The sequence below is a fragment of the Myotis myotis genome, unplaced genomic scaffold (genome assembly GCF_014108235.1).
Source record: "Myotis myotis isolate mMyoMyo1 unplaced genomic scaffold, mMyoMyo1.p scaffold_m19_p_6, whole genome shotgun sequence".
NCBI lineage: Eukaryota > Metazoa > Chordata > Mammalia > Chiroptera > Vespertilionidae > Myotis > Myotis myotis.
The window spans coordinates 98,453,873-98,475,295 of record NW_023416368.1 but is presented as its reverse complement, the minus strand read 5'-3'; the positions used below and the strand labels follow the sequence as shown (position 1 = coordinate 98,475,295).

The 21,423-nt window shown below is 56.6% G+C and overlaps 1 protein-coding gene across 3 annotated transcripts; it reads left to right on the top strand.

The window, feature by feature from the left end:
• The first annotated feature begins 716 nt into the window (after window positions 1-716).
• LOC118658616 (MRN complex interacting protein) lies at window positions 717-21,404 on the top strand. 3 transcript variants are annotated; one of them, XM_036314107.1, is made up of 5 exons: window positions 718-907; window positions 9,521-9,580; window positions 13,859-13,947; window positions 17,934-18,006; window positions 20,778-21,404. In XM_036314107.1, exons 1-5 carry the CDS (start codon window positions 842-844, stop codon window positions 21,249-21,251), a joined length of 762 nt encoding a protein of 253 aa, XP_036170000.1. In that variant the 5' UTR covers window positions 718-841; the 3' UTR covers window positions 21,252-21,404. The 3 variants fall into 3 exon arrangements, with proteins under 3 accessions (XP_036170001.1, XP_036170000.1, XP_036170002.1); XM_036314108.1 differs by lacking the exon at window positions 9,521-9,580 and having other exon boundaries at window positions 717-907; XM_036314109.1 differs by lacking the exons at window positions 718-907; window positions 9,521-9,580 and adding an exon at window positions 10,236-10,684.
• The last annotated feature ends 19 nt before the right edge of the window (window positions 21,405-21,423 follow it).

Genomic DNA, 21,423 nt, shown 5'->3' with positions numbered 1-21,423 from the left:
CTCTCTTCTTCTCTCAAATCAATAAAAATATATTTTAAAAAATAATAATACATCTCGGCGATTCAGGGTGTTTATAACGGTTTCCACTTTACCGCTCTCCCAGCATCCCCAGGAGGGCTCCTCTCCCATCCTTGTCCGCCCGGGAGCTGTAATTCTCTTAACCGGATGGTTTGTGTGGTCAGGCACGTGGGAGTGTTTGGCGGCCGGGTTCAGGGTCCCGGTGCGGCTGGGACAGAAGTGGCGCGGGAGGGGGTCAGCGCGGGGTGGGGGGCCCTGCTCCCCCACCTTCCTGGATGGGGACTGAGCGGTGGGGGTCCCGGGGCTGCCCGAGGGATGGGTTTGCGTTCACAGCTGCCCCGTCGCCGAGCCGGTTTCCGGGACCCCGCTCAGATGTCCTGCAAGTTCCAGCCCCGGGCCCTGGCCGGAGGGGAGGCGCCCTCCAGCGCCCTCTCGGCGACGTACAGGGGCGGGAGGAGGGGGACGGCGCGGCCCGAGGCCCGGCCCTTGGGGTACAATCTTCCCAGCGAGGCCCCGGGGAAGCGCTGGCTCAGACGGAGAAGGGACTGACCGGTCCGCGGCCGGGCACTGACGCAAGGCACAGCCTACGCCCCCCTCGCGGCCAGGGCGCCGGGACCGGAAGTCGCAGGAGCCCAGCCACCCGCCAGGACGCGCCGGGGGCGGGGCTGGGCGCAGGGCGCAGGCGCACACGGCTGGGCGGGCGGGGCCCCGGGGTCGACCGGGGCGCGGAGGACTGGAGAGCGGGGCGCGGAGGACTGGAGAGCGGGGCGCGGAGGACTGGAGAGCGGGGCGCGCGCGCTCGCGGGCCGGGACCGAGGCCGCCATGGCGCCGCCCCCGCAGGCTCGCGTGCTGCGGTGCTGCCGCTGCCGCCTGTTCCAGGCGCACCAGGTGAGCGGCCGCCTCCCCCCCCCCCCCCCCGGCTCCGGGACCCCCTTCCCCCCGCGCGCCGTCTCGTGCGGTGGCCCGTGGACGGGACCGGGCGGATGACGAGGATCTCGGTGTCGCTTCCCCGTGACGATGCGTGGGAACCAGGGCTGATGGTTCCGCGGAGGCGGCCTCCATGCAGAGCCTCCCGCCAGGTGGCTCTCGTTTCTGTTGAAATGCAGCGGCGCGGGCAGCGTTTAAAGGAGACCGCGAGGCTGCCCGCCGCCCGCACCCGCCCCGCCCGGGGAGGCGCTGGCCGCCCGCTCTCCGAGCCTGAACCACCCGCACGCCGGGTTCTCACACAGACCATGGCCCCCGCACGCCGGCATCTCACACAGACCGTGGCCCCCCGCACGCCGGCATCTCACACAGACCGTGGCCCCCGCACGCCGGCATCTCACACAGACCATGGCCCCCCGCACGCCGGCATCTCACACACACCATGGCCCCCGCACGCCGGCATCTCACACAGACCGTGGCCCCCCGCACGCCGGCATCTCACACAGACCGTGGCCCCCCGCACGCCGGCATCACACACAGACCGTGGCCCCCCGCACGCCGGCATCACACACAGACCGTGGCCCCCCGCACGCCGGCATCTCACACACACCATGGCCCCCCGCACGCCGGCATCTCACACAGACCGTGGCCCCCGCACGCCGGCATCTCACACAGACCATGGCCCCCCGCACGCCTGCATCTCACACAGACCATGGCCCCCCGCACGCCGGCATCACACACAGACCGTGGCCCCCCGCACGCCGGCATCTCACACACACCATGGCCCCCCGCACGCCGGCATCTCACACAGACCGTGGCCCCCGCACGCCGGCATCTCACACAGACCATGGCCCCCCGCACGCCTGCATCTCACACAGACCATGGCCCCCGCACGCCGGCATCTCACACAGACCGTGGCCCCCGCACGCCGGCATCACACACAGACCGTGGCCCCCCGCACGCCGGCATCTCGCACAGACCGTGGCCCCCGCACGCCGGCATCTCACACAGACCATGGCCCCCGCACGCCGACATCTCACACAGACCGTGGCCCCCGCACGCCGGCATCTCACACAGACCATGGCCCCCGCACGCCGGCATCTCACACAGACCATGGCCCCCGCACGCCGGCATCTCACACAGACCATGGCCCCCGCACGCCGGCATCTCACACAGACCATGGCCCCCGCACGCCGGCATCTCACACACACCATGGCCCCCCGCACGCCGGGTTCTCACACAGACCATGGCCCCCGCACGCCGGCATCTCACACAGACCGTGGCCCCCGCACGCCGGCATCACACACAGACCGTGGCCCCCGCACGCCGGCATCTCCCACAGACCGTGGCCCCCGCACGCCGGCATCTCACACAGACCGTGGCCCCCGCACGCCGGCATCACACACAGACTGTGGCCCCCGCACGCCGGCATCTCACACAGACCATGGCCCCCCGCACGCCGGCATCTCACACAGACCATGGCCCCCGCACGCCGGCATCTCACACACACCATGGCCCCCCGCACGCCGGCATCTCGCACAGACCATGGCCCCCGCACGCCGGCATCTCACACAGACCATGGCCCCCGCACGCCGGCATCTCACACACACCATGGCCCCCCGCACGCCGGCATCTCGCACAGACCATGGCCCCCGCACGCCGGCATCTCACACAGACCGTGGCCCCCGCACGCCGGCATCTCACACAGACCGTGGCCCCCGCACGCGGCATCACACACAGACCGTGGCCCCCCGCACGCCGACATCTCACACAGACCGTGGCCCCCGCACGCCGGCATCACACACAGACCATGGCCCCCCGCACGCCGGCATCACACACAGACCATGGCCCCCCGCACGCCGGCATCTCACACAGACTGTGGCCCCCCGCACGCCGACATCTCACACAGACCGTGGCCCCCCGCACGCCGGCATCACACACAGACCATGGCCCCCCGCACGCCGACATCTCACACAGACTGTGGCCCCCCGCACGCCGACATCTCACACAGACTGTGGCCCCCCGCACGCCGACATCTCACACAGACCGTGGCCCCCGCACGCCGGCATCTCACACAGACCGTGGCCCCCGCACGCCGACATCTCACACAGACCATGGCCCCCGCACGCCGGCATCTCACACAGACCATGGCCCCCGCACGCCGGCATCTCACACAGACCATGGCCCCCGCACGCCGGCATCTCACACAGACCATGGCCCCCCGCACGCCGGCATCTCACACAGACCATGGCCCCCCGCACGCCGGCATCTCACACAGACCATGGCCCCCGCACGCCGGCATCTCACACAGACCATGGCCCCCCGCACGCCGGCATCTCACACAGACCATGGCCCCCGCACGCCGGCATCTCACACAGACCGTGGCCCCCGCACGCCGGCATCTCACACACACCATGGCCCCCCGCACGCCGGGTTCTCACACAGACCATGGCCCCCGCACGCCGGCATCTCACACAGACCGTGGCCCCCGCACGCCGGCATCACACACAGACCGTGGCCCCCGCACGCCGGCATCTCACACAGACCGTGGCCCCCGCACGCCGGCATCTCACACAGACCGTGGCCCCCGCACGCCGGCATCACACACAGACTGTGGCCCCCGCACGCCGGCATCTCACACAGACCATGGCCCCCCGCACGCCGGCATCTCACACAGACCATGGCCCCCGCACGCCGGCATCTCACACACACCATGGCCCCCCGCACGCCGGCATCTCGCACAGACCATGGCCCCCGCACGCCGGCATCTCACACAGACCATGGCCCCCGCCCGCCGGCATCTCACACACACCATGGCCCCCCGCACGCCGGCATCTCGCACAGACCATGGCCCCCGCACGCCGGCATCTCACACAGACCATGGCCCCCGCACGCCGGCATCTCACACAGACCGTGGCCCCCGCACGCCGGCATCACACACAGACTGTGGCCCCCCGCACGCCGACATCTCACACAGACTGTGGCCCCCGCACGCCGGCATCACACACAGACCATGGCCCCCCGCACGCCGGCATCTCACACAGACCGTGGCCCCCGCACGCCGGCATCTCACACAGACCGTGGCCCCCCGCACGCCGGCATCTCACACAGACCATGGCCCCCCGCACGCCGGGATCTCACACAGACCGTGGCCCCCGCACGCCGGCATCACACACAGACCGTGGCCCCCGCACGCCGGCATCTCACACAGACCGTGGCCCCCGCACGCCGGCATCTCACACAGACCGTGGCCCCCCGCACGCCGGCATACACACAGACTGTGGCCCCCCGCACGCCGACATCTCACACAGACCGTGGCCCCCGCACGCCGGGTTCTCACACAGACCGTGGCCCCCGCACGCCGGCATCTCACACAGACCGTGGCCCCCCGCACGCCGGGTTCTCGCACAGACCATGGCCCCCCGCACGCCGGCATCTCACACAGACCATGGCCCCCCGCACGCCGGCATCTCACACAGACCGTGGCCCCCCGCACGCCGGCATCTCACACAGACCATGGCCCCCGCACGCCGGCATCTCACACAGACCATGGCCCCCGCACGCCGGCATCACACACACACCATGGCCCCCCGCACGCCGGCATCTCGCACAGACCGTGGCCCCCGCACGCCGGCATCTCACACAGACCGTGGCCCCCCGCACGCCGGCATCTCACACAGACCATGGCCCCCCGCACGCCGGCATCTCACACAGACCGTGGCCCCCGCACGCCGGCATCACACACAGACCATGGCCCCCGCACGCCGGCATCTCACACAGACCGTGGCCCCCGCACGCCGGCATCTCACACAGACCATGGCCCCCCCGCACGCCGGCATCACACACAGACTGTGGCCCCCCGCACGCCGGCATCTCACACAGACCGTGGCCCCCGCACGCCGGGTTCTCACACAGACCGTGGCCCCCCGCACGCCGGCATCTCACACAGACCATGGCCCCCCGCACGCCGGCATCTCACACAGACCATGGCCCCCGCACGCCGGCATCTCACACACACCATGGCCCCCCGCACGCCGGCATCTCGCACAGACCATGGCCCCCGCACGCCGGCATCTCACACAGACCATGGCCCCCGCACGCCGGCATCTCACACACACCATGGCCCCCCGCACGCCGGCATCTCGCACAGACCTTGGCCCCCGCACGCCGGCATCTCACACAGACCATGGCCCCCGCACGCCGGCATCACACACAGACCGTGGCCCCCGCACGCCGGCATCACACACAGACTGTGGCCCCCCGCACGCCGACATCTCACACAGACCGTGGCCCCCGCACGCCGGCATCACACACAGACCATGGCCCCCGCACGCCGGCATCACACACAGACCATGGCCCCCGCACGCCGGCATCTCACACAGACTGTGGCCCCCCGCACGCCGACATCTCACACAGACTGTGGCCCCCCGCACGCCGGCATCTCACACAGACCGTGGCCCCCCGCACGCCGACATCTCACACAGACTGTGGCCCCCCGCACGCCGGCATCACACACAGACCATGGCCCCCCGCACGCCGACATCTCACACAGACTGTGGCCCCCCGCACGCCGACATCTCACACAGACCGTGGCCCCCCGCACGCCGACATCTCACACAGACCGTGGCCCCCGCACGCGGCATCACACACAGACCATGGCCCCCCGCACGCCGGCATCTCACACAGACCGTGGCCCCCGCACGCCGGCATCTCACACAGACCATGGCCCCCGCACGCCGGCATCTCACACAGACCGTGGCCCCCGCACGCCGGCATCTCACACAGACCATGGCCCCCGCACGCCGGCATCTCACACAGACTGTGGCCCCCCGCACGCCGACATCTCACACAGACTGTGGCCCCCCGCACGCCGGCATCTCACACAGACCGTGGCCCCCCGCACGCCGACATCTCACACAGACTGTGGCCCCCCGCACGCCGGCATCACACACAGACCATGGCCCCCCGCACGCCGACATCTCACACAGACTGTGGCCCCCCGCACGCCGACATCTCACACAGACCGTGGCCCCCCGCACGCCGACATCTCACACAGACCGTGGCCCCCGCACGCCGGCATCACACACAGACCGTGGCCCCCCGCACGCCGGCGTCTCACACAGACCGTGGCCCCCGCACGCCGGCATCTCACACAGACCGTGGCCCCCCGCACGCCGGCATCTCACACAGACCATGGCCCCCCGCACGCCGGCATCTCACACAGACCGTGGCCCCCGCACGCCGGCATCACACACAGACCATGGCCCCCCGCACGCCGGCATCTCACACAGACCGTGGCCCCCGCACGCCGGCATCTCACACAGACCATGGCCCCCCGCACGCCGGCATCACACACAGACTGTGGCCCCCCGCACGCCGACATCTCACACAGACCGTGGCCCCCGCACGCCGGGTTCTCACACAGACCGTGGCCCCCGCACGCCGGCATCTCACACAGACCGTGGCCCCCCGCACGCCGGCATCTCGCACAGACCATGGCCCCCCGCACGCCGGCATCTCACACAGACCATGGCCCCCCGCACGCCGGCATCTCACACAGACCGTGGCCCCCCGCACGCCGGCATCTCACACAGACCATGGCCCCCCGCACGCCGGCATCTCACACAGACCATGGCCCCCCGCACGCCGGCATCTCACACAGACTGTGGCCCCCGCACGCCGGCATCTCACACAGACCGTGGCCCCCCGCACGCTGGCATCTCGCACAGACCATGGCCCCCCGCACGCCGGCATCTCACACAGACCATGGCCCCCCGCACGCCGGCATCGCACACAGACCATGGCCCCCCGCACGCTGGCATCTCGCACAGACCGTGGCCCCCGCACGCCGGCATCTCACACAGACCGTGGCCCCCTCACGCCGGCATCTCACACAGACCGTGGCCCCCGCACGCCGGGTTCTCACACAGACCGTGGCCCCCGCACGCCGGGTTCTCACACAGACCGTGGCCGTCTCTGTAGCCTCCTGTTCCCTGACTCTCAGAGCGAGGGGTGGAGGCCGTCCCAGCCTACAGGGAGGGGCAAAAGTAGGTTTACAGTTCATACAGCAAATAATACAATAATTAATAACTAATGTAAGAATACATTGTACTCACAACGGTAACCCTATCTTTGCCCCACCTTGTATTTTTTTTATTGATTTTATTTAGAGAGAGGAAGGGGGTTTGGGGAGAGAGAGAAACATTGATGGGTTGTTCCACTTATTTCTGCATTCATTGGGTGGCTTTTGTATATGCCCTGACTGGGGGTGGAACCTGCAACCCTGGCTTGTCCAGCTGACGCTCTGACCACCGGAGCTCCCGGCCAGGGCACCACCCTGACTTCTTAACTGGATGTATTCTCTCTCCTGCTCGACGTCACCTAACTGCTGTCGCCTGTCTGCTTCTGCGAGTCCCTCCTCTGCCTAGTTCTCTGCTAATCCACCCTTCTCTGAAAAAGGATAGCATCAAACTTTAGGAGCTCAGAAACTGTTTTTTCATTCGTTGAAAATAAATGGGAATCGTTTCCATTAAAAAAATTTTTCACGTATACTGTAGTACATGCTCTCATGGTCGTGTTCAAATCTGAAAAGTGATTTGAAACCAAAGGAGAAAGAGGGTTAACAGTTGAATTGCAAGCCTGCTGTGTACCCGGCCGCTGAACGAGGTACCATTCAACGAGGTACCCCTCTAACAAATGGCAGGGCCCCGGCTGTCAGTTGCAGTGTCCCCGTTACACCACGCTGCCTCTCTCCAGCCCCCCAGACCTAGCCCCTAGCTCTCCAGCCCCCCAGACCTAGCCCCTAGCTCTCCAGCCCCCCAGACCTAGCCCCTAGCTCTCCAGCCCCCCAGACCTAGCCCCTAGCTCTCCAGCCCCCCAGACCTAGCCCCTAGCTCTCCAGCCCCCCAGACCTAGCCCCTAGCTCTCCAGCCCCCCAGACCTAGCCCCTAGCTCTCCAGCCCCCCAGACCTAGCCCCTAGCTCTCCAGCCCCCCAGACCTAGCCCCTAGCTCTCCAGCCCCCCAGACCTAGCCCCTAGCTCTCCAGCCCCCCAGACCTAGCCCCTAGCTCTCCAGCCCCCCAGACCTAGCCCCTAGCTCTCCAGACCCCAGACCTAGCCCCTAGCTCTCCAGACCCCCAGACCTAGCCCCTAGCTCTCCAGCCGCCCAGAGCTAATTACTGAATCCTTCCAGACCTTTTATTTTTCTTTAAAGGAATTTCTTACTTGCATGTGTACCTATACAAAGTCAGTATTTCTATGGTTTCAAGTAGATGCTGAGCGTGGAATCGCCAAATCATAGAATATACCCACTTGAATTTGTAGTCCACCTTAGAGTTTTGTGGGGTACTTCCCTCAAACCTTGGTGGTTTTTGTATTAGGATCATATTAATCATCAACTTGAATGAGCCAACCTAGACATGCTCGTGATGCTGTTTCGTTCTATTTCTTCAAGCAACTTTGTGCCCATTGATAACATTTTCTTTGTTACTATCATAAGTAGACTCTTTTTCTAACTAGATGTTTGCTTATATAAAGGCTGGATTAATTTTTAAAGATATATTAATTTTGTACGCAGCCACTATATTAAATTGTCTTACTGGTTTTGGTAGTTTTTCATTTGATTCTCTTGGGCTTTTAGGTTAAAAAACAACAACTGATTATTTTATCTATAAATAATGATAGTTTTCTCCTTTCCGATTTTCATACCTTTTATTACCTTCTCTTTTAAAATTCCACTGATTGAACATCCAGGGAAAATTGGTGGGGATCCCTGGTTCCCCACAATAGTGGGGATCCCTGGTTTGTTCTAGACTTTTGCGGGGATGGCGGTAGTTATTGTACAGTTTCAGAGCTGGTATAAGGTATTTTTCATGTTAAGAGAAACCATCTAGTCAGGTTTATCAAGAATCAAAATTAAGCCCTAGCCGGTTTGGCTCAGTGGATAGAGCATCGGCCCACGGACTGAAGGGTCCCAGGTTCGATTCCAATAAAGGGCATGTACCTCAGTTGCAGGCTTGATCCCCAGCCCTGGTCGGGGCCGTGTGGGAGGCAGCCAGTTGGTGTATCTCTCACATTGATGTTTCTCTCTCTCCTCTTCCTCTCTTCCACTCTCTAAAAATCAGCGGGAAAAATATCTTCAGGTGAGGATTAACAAAACAAAAGAATCAAAATTAAGGCCCTGGCTGGCTAGCTCAATTGGTTAGAACGCCATCCCGATACGCCAAGATTTCGGGTAAATGCATAAATAAGTGGAACAACAAATTGATCTCTCTTTCTCTCTCTCAGATCAGTAAATAAACATTTTTTTTTAATCAAAATTAAATGTTATGGAATTGTTTTTGAGAGCCACACCTGGCAGAGATGTAAGTGGATGTTTGACATGGATAGCTGGTTTTCCCGGCAGCACTTACTAAATAGTCTATTCTCTCCTCGCCTCTATAATATTCTAAGTTTTCATGTGTGTGTTGGTTTGTTTTTGATTTTTTCCCATTGATCTTTTAAAATTAGTTTTTGGATCCATTCCACCTGTTTTGAATAATTACCTAAGCTATATATGTTTCTGAAATTTCATTGTAGATGAAAAAGAGTCTCAAATGGACGTGCAAAGCTTGTGGAGAGAAGCAGTCATTTTTACGGGTGAGTCCCAAGAAGCAGGGCATCTCCCCAGGCCAGGGACAGGCGGGTCCTCGTTCAGTACAGATAGAGCCCCGCTCCCTGGGTTCCTGCTCCTTCAGGAGCTGGAATGAATGGAGCAGCGACTTGAATGGTACCTTCAGTTGTTACACATCGGCGAGTATTTATTGAATACCTTTGAGTGCCAGCCACAGGAAGGGCAGTGACAGGTGAGAATGTGGCCGTTCTTGCCCTCACAGATCTGCGCATGTGAAAGGAAAGAGAAACTACTAAACACGCAGGCACCCCCTGCACGTGCGTGTAATTTAAAACCAGACGGGGCACAATGAAAGGAGGTGGGGGGCCTGCACGAAGGTGACAGGCGTAGGCCCCCCTGGAGTGGGCAGACGGGTTGGTGGTTCCAGGGTGGGAGGATGGGAGCCGGTGGGCCCAAGAAGTGGAGGCCATCGAGATGCCAGGCTAGCGAGGGTGTGCACTGAAGTGACCACATTCTCAGTGCTTTTGCCTAGCCCACTTTTTCTTTTTCTTTTTTAAAATATATTTTTGTGGATTTCAGAGAGGAAGGGAGAGGAGAGCGAGATAGAAACATCAATGATGAGAAAGAATCATCGATCGGCTGCCTCCTGCACGCCCCCCACAGGGGATCAAGCCCACAACCCGGGCATGTGCCCTGACCAGGAATCAGACAGTGACCTCCTAGTTCATAGGTCGACGCTCAACCACTGAGCCATGCCAGCCGGGCTAGCCCACTTTTTTCAAGTCCATATCTACTGATCCACCCAGTCCCTGTGGCACCACTAACTGTCCTGCATTCGTTCTCACTAAGCCCCACTCGCCTACACCAGCCCCGGATGCCACTGCTCCAGCCTCATCTCATCACTCCTGCAGCCATGGGGACTTTTCTTTCTGACTTGGAAACAGTCCAGACCTGCTCCCCTTTGTGCTCTGTCTGGGGCTTCACCCAGCTGTTCTCATTATCCTGATCAGAAATCACGTCAGACGGTGTTATGTGAGCGTTGTCCGTCGCAGACCGTAAGCTCCGTGCGAGCAGAGGCTTTGTGCGTTGACTGGTGTACGCTCAGCTCCCGGCACAGGGCCTGGCCCATGGTGAGTGACTAAGTGACCAGTCTCCTCACATCAGTGGGCATTTCCGTTGCTGTTAGTTTTTATTGTTATGAACAACTCTGCAGTGAAGCTTCTCACACATACCGCGCTCTCCACGCGATCAGTTATTTCCTTAGGGCACATTCTAGAAGTTAAATTCTGTTTCAGAGGGTATCTTTCAACCAAGGTTTTTAGTTGGAGAAAAAGAGAAAGAGAAAGGAGAGAGGAAGAGAGAGAGAGAGAGAGAGGAAGAAAAGAAAGAAAGAAAGAAAGAAAGAAAGAAAGAAAAAGAAAGAAAGAAAGAAAGAGAAAGAAAGAAAGAAAGAAAGAAAAGAAGAAAGGAAGAAAGGGGAGGACGGGAAGGGAAGGAGGAGGGAGGGAGGGAGGGAGGGAGGAAGGAAGGAAGGAAGAGAGAGAGAGAGAGAGAGGGAGAGAGAAGAAAAGAAAAAAGGAAAAGAAGAAAAGAAAAGAAAGAAAAGAAAAGAGAGAAGGAAGGAAGGAAGGACACAAAACAAAACACTTGGAAGGCACTTCATCCTTGACCCTTTGAGGAACCGGTTCCAAGAATTGAAAAGCTGCTGACAACGCAGACATCATCTTTTCTCCCTTCTCCCTGCCTTCTCTCCTTCCCTCCCTCCCTCTCCCCAGACAGTTCACAGTACACCCTCCGCTCAAGCCCGCTGGAATAGCTGAGTCCCAATTATCAGCTCCTGGGAGAAGTGATCTGATTGGTGCTGTGGACTCCGATGTCCGCCTCTGGGCCAGTCAGCTGGGGAAGGGGGTGGGGGGGGTCTCAGAAGACGGGGCTGGCTTGGAGCTACAGAGACCCCCGCAGAGTGCCTGCTGCTTGCTTTTACTGAGGCTGGAGCAGTGGCATCCGGGGTGGTGTAGACGAGTGGGGCTTAGTGAGAATGAATGCAGGACAGTTAGTGGTGCCGGCTTGTGGTTCTGAGTTCTCCCTGAGGAGGCTCTGCAGTCCTCGCACCATCTCCATGCACATGAGGTGGTGTCTGACTTGTTGGCTAGGCCACAGTAACAGACGCCAAAATTGTGGTTAAACGCAGTAGACGGTTCTCTTTCTCTTTGGAGGGGTTGAGGTCAGCAGGGCCACTGTCCATGGCATTGCATTCAGGGACGCAGGCTTCTGCTGTTTTGAGATTCTGTGGTTCCCTGAGGCTTGCCGCCTGCTGCCTGAACCCCTGAAAGGGGCAGGAGCCTGGAGGAGCTACTACCTGCAGGCTTTCAGGGGCCGGCGTGGGAGGGCTCACGTCCCACCGGAAAGAACCTAGTGTCAGGGCCACGCCTCCCTGCAGGGAAGACTGGGACAGGGAGTCCAGTCTGTGCCTAGATCAGAGGAATATGCGTTTTAGCGTTCAGCCAGGGGTCTCTGCCATTCAGGAGAGCAAACGCAGTACGGGTTTTGCCAGATGTGGGTTACATTCTTTTTAAAATTTGCCATTCCCCCTCCAGTTCTCTCCTTTCATTCCCACTTGAACTTGGGCCAAAAGGGATTTCACTGTGGACCAGTCCATCACAGTCAGCAGTGATCTCCATGTCGCTAAGGGCAGTGGGTGGTGCTCAGTCCTCAACTCGCTCGACTCGGTGGTGGCATCTGTCAAGTTTGTCACTTCCTCCTCCGGGAAACATTGTCTTCACTTGGGTTCTTGTCATCTTGCTCCTGGCTTTCCTATTTTCCTGGCTGTTTCTTTCCATCCTCTGCTAGTTTTCCCGTCGCCCCAGCTTCTGCACCTCACCAAAGCCTGCTTTCCCCACAGTCATCCCCATCTCTTTTTAAAATTTATTATTTATTATTTCTTTTTTTTAAGTTACAGTTGATATTTAATATCATATTAATTTCAGGTGTATAACATAGTGGTTAGACATACCTTACAAGTTGATCCCCCCTAATAAGTCTACTGCCCACTTGGCATCATACAGGGTTATTACAATATTATTGACTGGACTGGACTTTACACCCCCGGGACTGGTCTGTAACTACCAATTTGTACTTAATCCCTTCACCGTTTTCACCCCTCCCTCAAAACCCCCTCCCACCTGGCAACCATCGGTTTGTTCTCTGTATCTATGAGTTTGTTTCTGTTTTGTTTGTTCATTTATTTTGTTTTCTTCGATTTGACATAAAAGTGAACTCACATATATTTGTCTTTCTCTGTCTGACCTGACCCATTTCACTGAGCATAACATCCTCTAGGTCAGGGGTCCTCAAACTACGGCCCGCCGGCCACATGCAAATACAAATATTGTATTTGTTCCCGTTTTGTTTTTTTACTTCAAAATAAGATATGTGCAGTGTGCATAGGAATTTGTTCATAGTTTTTTTTAAACTATAGTCCGGCCCTCCAACGGTCTGAGGGACAGTGAACTGGCCCCCTGTTTAAAAAGTTTGAGGACCGCTGCTCTAGGTCCATCAATGTCTTTGCACATAAAAGGTGTTCAGTAAACATGTATTGAACAAGTGAGTGGCTGCTACATGAAAAAGAAGTATCATTTTCATTGGTATGCCTTTGATTCTCAGTGAGGGGTATCATTTCATGTTTATTGGCAATTTGTGTAACTTCTCTTCTGAAGTTCTTATGTTCATTAACCGTTTTGTGTGGGGTTTGGGATTGAGTGCAGTTTGGCTGTGTAGAGCTTGGGGTCCTAGTGGGCAGCCACATGGACTGAAACTGTTTGTCGCCTGAGACTGTGGGTTTGTAAACCACTCCAGGGCCCAGCTACAGTATTTTAAATGCACTGATGAGACGACAAAAAAGTAAATAACGCCGAAACCGGATTGGCTCAGTGGATAGAGCGTCAGCCTGCGGACTGAGAGGTCCTGGGTTCGGTTCCGGTCAGGGGCATGTACCTGGGTTGCGGGCACAGGATATGCAAGAGGCAGCTGATTGATGTTTCTCTCTCATCGATGTTTCTAACTCTCTCTATCTCTCTCCCTTCCTCTCTGTGAAAAATCAATAAAATATATTTAAAAAAAAAGAAAGAAAGAAAGTAAATAACTATCGGAGGTCAAAAATGAAGCAAAAGTCAAATTCCAGAGTAAGCAGTCGGTCGCTGATTTCTGCACGGTGCTTCAGGCCTGTAGGGGTACAGCTTTCCCCCTCAGGTGCATCTCAGTCCTGTCAGCACTTTTTAAAATTAATATTTGTGTTTGTTCCTCAGGCTTATGGTGAGGGCTCTGGTGCTGACTGTAGACGTCACGTCCAAAAATTGAACCTGCTGCAGGGCCAGCTCTCGGAGGCGTCACCCAGGTAGGTCGTCCGAGGGCGTGGCTCGCGGACATCTGTGTGGAGAAACCCCTTAGCTTTCAGGTCTTCCGATGCCGCAGTTAGACTAACACCCTGCACCATCTTCCCACTGAAAGTAATTGTTTGGAGACAGGCGCTTTCAGAATGGCAGGGCCTAGCGTGCTGGTGCGGGCTTAAATGCCAGCTGCCTTTTTTTCTTTAATCCTCACCCAGGGTATGCTTTTATTGGTTTTAGAGAGAGAGGAAGGGAGAGAGAGAGAAACATTAATGTGAGAGAGAAACCGATTGGTTGCCTCACATACACACCCCGACCGGGATCGAACCTGCAACCTGGGTATGTGCCCTGACTATGAATTGAACCCACAACCTTTCGATATGCGGAATGACCCTCCAACCACCTGAGCCACCTAGTAGGGCCCAGTTATAATATTTTAAATGCATTGATGAGAGGACAAGAAAGTAAATAACTATCAGAGGTCAAAAATGAACCCAAAGCCGAGTTCCAGAGAATAAGCCCCTGGCTGCGAGGCGATGGGAGCTCGCTGCCTGGAGCGCCCTTGAGAGGCTGGGCCGTCCGGGAGACAGGCAGCCTGCGGCTCACTCTGGGGGGGTCCGTAGGACACCAGCACATAAAGCTTCGTCCCCCAAACCTGCACCCTCAGGACACAAATGACCAGAAACGCGCCCCTTGCAGCAGAAGCCCGCCCATGTTGGCCTTGACCCAGGCTGAAGAGGGGACGTGTTGCTCCGGGATTTTATAAGCTCAGGGAAGCTGCCACATGTCTTTTCAGCCTTTTCCACGTGTGAAAAGCTTCAAGCTGAGATTTTATTTTCAAACTGTCGCAGGAAGCAGAGGTAAATGCAGCTCCCCTCTGGAGCAACACATTTCAACCCAGGCCTGAAAGAATCCCACAGATAGCGTTCCAAGGAGTATGTACTCACAGTCATTAAACTCAAGGAAGCGTGTCCTATGAGCAAAAAAAAGCAGAGCAACAGACAGACTTCAGAATTCATGATATTGTAAGTTTACTATATTTCATGAAATAAAAGAGAAGGCTGGTAGTAGGAGCAAGAGCCTTTAAGAATAATCGAGTTGTTTTGAAAAGAGAACCAAAAGTAGTTTGTAGAAATGGAAAGTACAGTCATTGAAACTAAAATTGTAGTCAAAAGGTTAAATAGGTTAAGTGCAGCTGAAGACAGAATCGGTGAAATGGAAGATAAACCCGAAGAAATTCTTCAAAAAGATAAAAAGGTGAAAAGTATGAGTTGAGAGGCACAGAGGACACAGAGAAGAGTTATTGCAAGAATAAAAAAACTGGGCAAAGGCAATATTTGCAGAGAAAAGAACCAAGCATTTCCTAGAGTCAAAGGTATTCATTCTTAGATCCAGGAAACACAATAAATCCCAAACTGGACAAAGACATGGTGGATGTAGGAAATGCTAATGGACCTACACACAGCTACTAGAGCTAAGAAGTTAATTTAGCAAAATCACCAGGACACAGCATCAACATACAAAATTTAAGTTTATATAGATGCAGTAAACCATTGGAAAATTATTGTTAAAATCAAATATCATTATAATAGTATCAACAAATGAAATACTTAGGTATAGATAATAAAAAATGTAAGGTTTGTTCAGTAAAAAATATAAAACATTGCTAAGAGAAATTAAAGAGGATCTAAATTAATGAAAGATATCATGTTCATGGATTAGAAAATTCAATATCATTAAGATGACAGTTCATCCTAAATTGATCTTAGAGTCAACCTAATCCCAATCAAAATTCCAGCAGCCTTTTTTTTTTTTGTAGAAATTGACAAACTGATCCTAAAATTTATATATATCTGCAAAGGACCTAGAATTGCTGGAACAGATTTGATAAGAAGAAAGTTGGAATACTTCTGCAACCTGATTTCAGGATTTACTATAACAGGAATCAAGATATTGGTGAAGGGCTAGACATACAGATACATCAGAAGGTGAATGAGCTGAAACCGGTTTGGCTCAGTGGATAGAGTGTCGGCCTGCGGACTGAAAGGTCCCAGGTTCGATTCCGGTCAAGGGCGTGTACCTGGGTTGCGGGCACATCCCCAGTGGGAGATGTGCAGGAGGCAGCTGATCGATGTTTCTAACTCTATCTCTCTCCCTTCCTCTCTGTAAAAAATCAATAAAATATATTAAAAAAAAAAAAGAGAGAGAGAGAAAGAAGGTGAATGAATGAACAGATTGTAGCGTATTCATACAACAGAATTCTGCTTGGCAACAACAACAACGTGACAAATCCCCAAAACACTGGTAAGTGAAAGGAGCCAGACACACAGGACCACGTACTGCAGGGTCAGCCATTTTCTAGGAGGGGATTGCCCGCAGTCCGAAGGGAACTTCTTGGGTGATGAAAATTTTCTTTTTATTTATTTTTTAATATATTTGTATTGATCTCAGAGAGGAAGGGGGGGGGGCAGAGAGGTAGAAACATCAATGATGAGAGAGAACCATTGATTGGCTGCCACCTGCACACCCCACAGTGGGAATCGAGCCTGCAACCCAGGTATGTGCCCTTGGCAGGAATCGAACCCAGGATCCTTCAGTCCACAGGCCAACTCTCAGAGTCTTCTTTTTTTTTTTTTTTCTCAGAGTCTTCTTATCCACTGAGCCAAACTGGCTAGGGCGGGTGATGAAAATTTCCTATGCCTTGTCAGTTCTATCTTAATAAAAAAAATGTTCAATACCTTGATTGGGGTGATATTTCCAAAGGAATAATTTCTCAAAACTTAGTAACTGTATACAGAAATGGGTGCGTTTTAGTGTATATTAATTATACCTTAATAAGGTAATTTTAAAAGTTAAGAAAAAAAATCTGTCCTTAGACACAGCATAATGAGATTGGAGAACACAGAAAACAAAAGGAAGGGCTGAAGAGCAGCTGAAGAGGCACAAGATCACCTGGAAGGAGCACGGGACACCCAAGTCTCAGTGGCAACGTTGGGAGCAGGAGGCAGGCTAGATCTTCAGCCTGCTGAGCACTGGCCTTAGTTGATGAAGTTGCGTTCCAGAATCAGAGAGGTGAGCAGAGTTCTGGCTGGCAGCTGTCAGGAACTGCTCGAGGGAAGGCTGGTGTAGCAGCCACGTGCCCGACCTGGCCTCATCTCACTTCATAATCGCCCTGAGGGCCATTGGCTTCTTCTTACAGATGAACTGTCTGAAGTAGAGGTGCCCACACTTGGTAGAGTTTGGGGTTCTCGAAGTTCCCTGGAGAGTTCCGATTCAGTCGTGCCACAGCCCTGGCTGACCTGGGTGGATGTGGCGCCGGCTCTCCCTCCTGCCCTCGCACAATAGATTCCCCTGGACGTCAGCCCCCCTCGGGGCTCGGAGAAGAACGGCTCCTCGCTCTCCTCTGTGTGAAAGCCTGGTGCCCTGGGACACTTCGAGCTCAGCGCCTTCTCTTTGTAGTGGTTGAGACGCACACAGCGGTAAAGACCTGCGCGCCCTTGTGATGGGCACGTCTCCATTGCTGGGGAGGGACCCTGTGCCACAGGAGTCCCGAGGGCATTGGTCTCCGTGTCCCGGGCCCCAGGCAGGGCATGTGCACACATGTCTCATTTATCTTCACAGTCACCCGAGCAGTAGTACCCACTTCGGATGAGCAAACAGTAATGAACCCAAAGTCGCACCATCATAATGACAGCCAGTCATTGGCAAAGCCAGGACGCGAACTGTGGTCTCTGGGTTAGGCGTCTGCCCCCTCTCTGTCACTTTTCCTGTTGACGGAGGGCCCTACCAGCCTAAATCCGAGGAAGAAACGGTCCTTTTACCAGGCCTTGTGAACTGCTAGGCTAGGAGATTACTGAGTCGCATCAGAACCGCAGAGCTAAGATGCTAACGTTCCCTCCAAGTCTGGTTGATACTCATTGTCCAGTCCTTGCAGCTTCCTGTCCTCCAGCTTCCTGGTCCTTTTACAAGGATGTCTGTGCAATCTTTCCCTAAGGTCTCTGGAAGAACCTGTAAATGCTGACAAGGAAAATGCAGGTCCTGGGCAGGCTGAGCATGTGGGTCCGCAGGTAAGCCAGCAGCACCTGGGGTTCCACTTCTCTATTTGCCCTATAAATGCCTGTTGATGCAACTGAATGGCAGGCACTTGGCTTAAAGCTACAGGGAACACAAAAAGGAATAAACCTGTCCCCTTTGTAAGGGAGACACCGCTCTGTATACAAATAATTGCAACACTCTCTCTGTCTGCTTGGAGAACTGCTCTGTGCTTAGCTTGTACTTCACCCCCTGCGCCTCTCGCCCGTCCCTCGCGCTCGAGGCACACCAGGAGGGGAAAAGACGCTGTGCTAAAGAACCCGAGGTTCCGAGACCCCCCTCTCCAGCCTGAGCCTGGCCGCGGGGCTCACACCCAGTTCTGGCCGGTGCCTGTGAAGTAGGTGCTCCAACGGGGTGAGCTTGAGTGATGGGTAGGGTGACGCCATCATCTAGGTGCCATGGTAGGCGGAGTGCGTGTCCTGCCAAGGTGCCTCTTCGGGGGCGAGGGCTAGTGAGGTAGATTTCAGGTCAAAATAAGGACTTTGTAGCAACAACAAGCCAGGAGCTGAGAAACGCTGCCTGGGCTGTGCTGGGGGTCTTACTGGCCGTGGGGCGGAGCTCAGTAGTCCTGAGGAAGTGATGCCGGATGACAGGTTCCTACCTGCGCGGGCATCAGATCAGGCGACTCAGGGTGATAGGATGGATTCTTTTTTTAAAGCATAATATGTGTTTAAATATTTTTATTGATTTTTAAAGAAAGAGAGAGAGAAACATCAATGGGCTGCCTCCTGCACACCCCCTTGGGAATGGAGCCCGCAACCCTCGAATGTGCCCTGACCGGGAATCAAATCATGACCTCCTGGTTCATAAGTTGACATTCAACCACTGAGCCACACCGGCCCAGGACTGGATTCTTTGTTTTGTTTTGTTAATCCTCACCCAAGGATATTTCTCCATTGATTTTTAGGGAGAGTGGAAGAGAGAGGGAAAGACAGAGAAACACATTGATTGGTTGCCTCCTGCACATGCCCTGACCAGAGTGCAGGCCGGGGAGGAGCCTTGACCGGAGTCGAACCCAGGACCCTTCAATCCGCAGGCCGATGCTCTATCCACTGAGCGACACCGGCCAGGCAGGACTGGATTCTTGATGGCACTTTCCCTGCCAGGAGATGGAGCCAGAGCACTGTCCTCCATGCAGCCCCGATGGCCAGGTCGAGGGGGTCCGAGGTCACCTTAGACCCCAGAAGGCAGTGATGGGGGACGTTTTCTCTCTGGCCAGTGACTGTTTCATCGTCTTGCTTTGTCGACAATGGGAGTGAGACTGTCTCTGTCTGAGCACCGCCTCCCTCTGGCCTGTGCTGCTTCCCTGTCGGGCTCATCCTCAGTGTCACCTCCTGGTCAAGGCATTTTTTAAAATGTATTTTTATTGATTTCAGAGAGGAAGAGAGAGGGATAGAGAGATAGAAACATCAACCATGGGAATCACTGATTGGCTGCCTCCTGCACGCCCCCTACTGAGGACCGAGCCCGCAACCCAGGCATGTACCCTTGACCAGAATCGAACCCAGGACCCTTCAGTCCGCAGGCCGACGCTCTATCCACTGAGCCACACCAGCCAGGGCGTCGAGGGCATTTTGATGCCTGAGAGGCAGCCGAGGTTGACCAGCAGAGGACCGTTCTCGGTTGTGTGTGGAGTGCCTTCAGCAGACTGTCCAGCACGCCCTACCCTGGGCCTGAGGGACTGTTCCACCCTCCTCTTCGTGCACCGAGGCACCCTCGCCCCCAGGATCTGCTCTCGTTCCTGATGCTCCAAACCAGCAGACCCCCTGCACTCAGGGCCCCAGACGCAGGTTTACTTTACGCTGTCCTGAGAGCCACGGGGGCCCAGGCAGAGAAACTGCTGGGCGTCTGGCATGGCCGCCCCAGCAGGGGCCAAGGCTGGCCTGGCCACGTCAGGTCAGGTGGTGGCGTAGAGCACCGGCTCAAAGCCTAGAGGCGCTGGCTGTGTGACCCACTTAAGGATGTGGCCCCGAATCTCCCAGTTACAGACCGCTCTTCGTGACAGTTATTGACGTGGCCGTCCCCGGGCTAATCATGCTAACGGAGTGTTTATCGCTCAACCACGAGCCTGTTCAAACGTGAGGAGCTGGGCTAGCGAAGGCTCAGTGACAGCAAGTCGGGCAGAGCGGGCAGTGCAGCAGGCCCGCGCCTCCTCCCTACCACCTGGGGGGGCGGAGGGTGGCCAGGACCTGTCATTGTGTGGTGGAACCCACTTTTCATGCGTCTGGTCCCTGAGGGAGGGAAGGCCAGGCCCCAGCACCACCGTCTCCCCCAGGAGTGCGCCTCTGAGCAGCCACTTCCACGGCTCAGACCCCTCAGCCCGGTTCTGGGTCCTGGGCCTTCCCGCCTGCCCGGCCAGGAGCAGGCAGGATGGAGTCTGCGTCGCTTTGCACATGGCTCCCTGGTCTCTCCCCACTCGCCCCTCCTCTCAGGCACCCCCTTTCCTGATCCTAAGGTCCCCATGAGACGAGTGCCTGATCGCCTGTCTTCCTTTTTGGGAAGCCTGGTCATGGATTTGGCAGAGGACCTGGAGTGAGGTAACCGGCATTCACTCTGTGCTAGTAACCCTCACAATCAAAGGCTGTCCCTAGGCTGCAGCCTGGTGACCAGCTAGTAGACAGCACAGAGCAGAAGGCCAGAATCCAGGCCCAGGGACCTTGCTCTTCCTGCTCCCTGGTCCTGCCGGACCACTGGCCCTCGCTCTGAAGGCGAACACGGCCCTCTCCTGCTTTTGTCTCCATTGCAGGACCACGCTGGCCCAGCAGGGAAGGTGAGAGAAGGAAGCAGGCGTGAGGACTGGGACGCTGGCCAGCTCACTGGCCCTTGGGGGGAACCACTATGTCCTGCCCAGCGGGTCAGGGCCACGTCTAAGTGGGAACGATTTCTTTTGCCACTTGGAAGCTCACATGTGGACACAGGGCCCCCAACACCCCTGCAGAGGGACCCCAGGCCAGCGGGGGCAGCACAGGCTGAGCAGGGGTCCCCCAGGGCTCAAACTACAAAAGACGGGGGCCTCAGGACACCCAGTCCGCTCCAGCTTCCTTGGGCCACACACACTCCTACATCTGGGCCCAGGAGGCCCTTCGGGGAGACCCCTGAGCAGTGGGGTGCAGGCCCTCAGGCAGAGGGCGGGCACTTGGTCAAAGGGGCACAGGAGCCACGACCTGTGCGACTGTGTGACCTCTTTAACACTGGTGAGGACTTTGATGATGTTCTGTGAGCTGAGACTAGTATGTTATTATGCAGATGTGGTAGGTACCTGAGCCCTCCTCCCCTAGACCTGTGTCCCTGAACAGGGTTCCCTGAGGGCTTTAATTAGGGCTGAGGATTTATGGGAACTAAGAACCGACAATAAACATGACTTTCAAACGGATCATCTCTTATTGCAACAT

What these genes read in the sequence shown, in the direction of transcription:
- LOC118658616 (XM_036314107.1), top strand. Translation starts at nt 842, where the DNA reads ATGGCGCCGCCCCCGCAGGCTCGCGTGCTGCGGTGCTGCCGCTGCCGC. An exon ending in AGAAGCAGTCATTTTTACGG is followed by an intron (nt 9,581 to 13,858) that starts GTGAGTCCCAAG and finishes TTTGTTCCTCAG; the next exon opens with GCTTATGGTGAGGGCTCTGG. An exon ending in CTCTCGGAGGCGTCACCCAG is followed by an intron (nt 13,948 to 17,933) that starts GTAGGTCGTCCG and finishes TCTTTCCCTAAG; the next exon opens with GTCTCTGGAAGAACCTGTAA.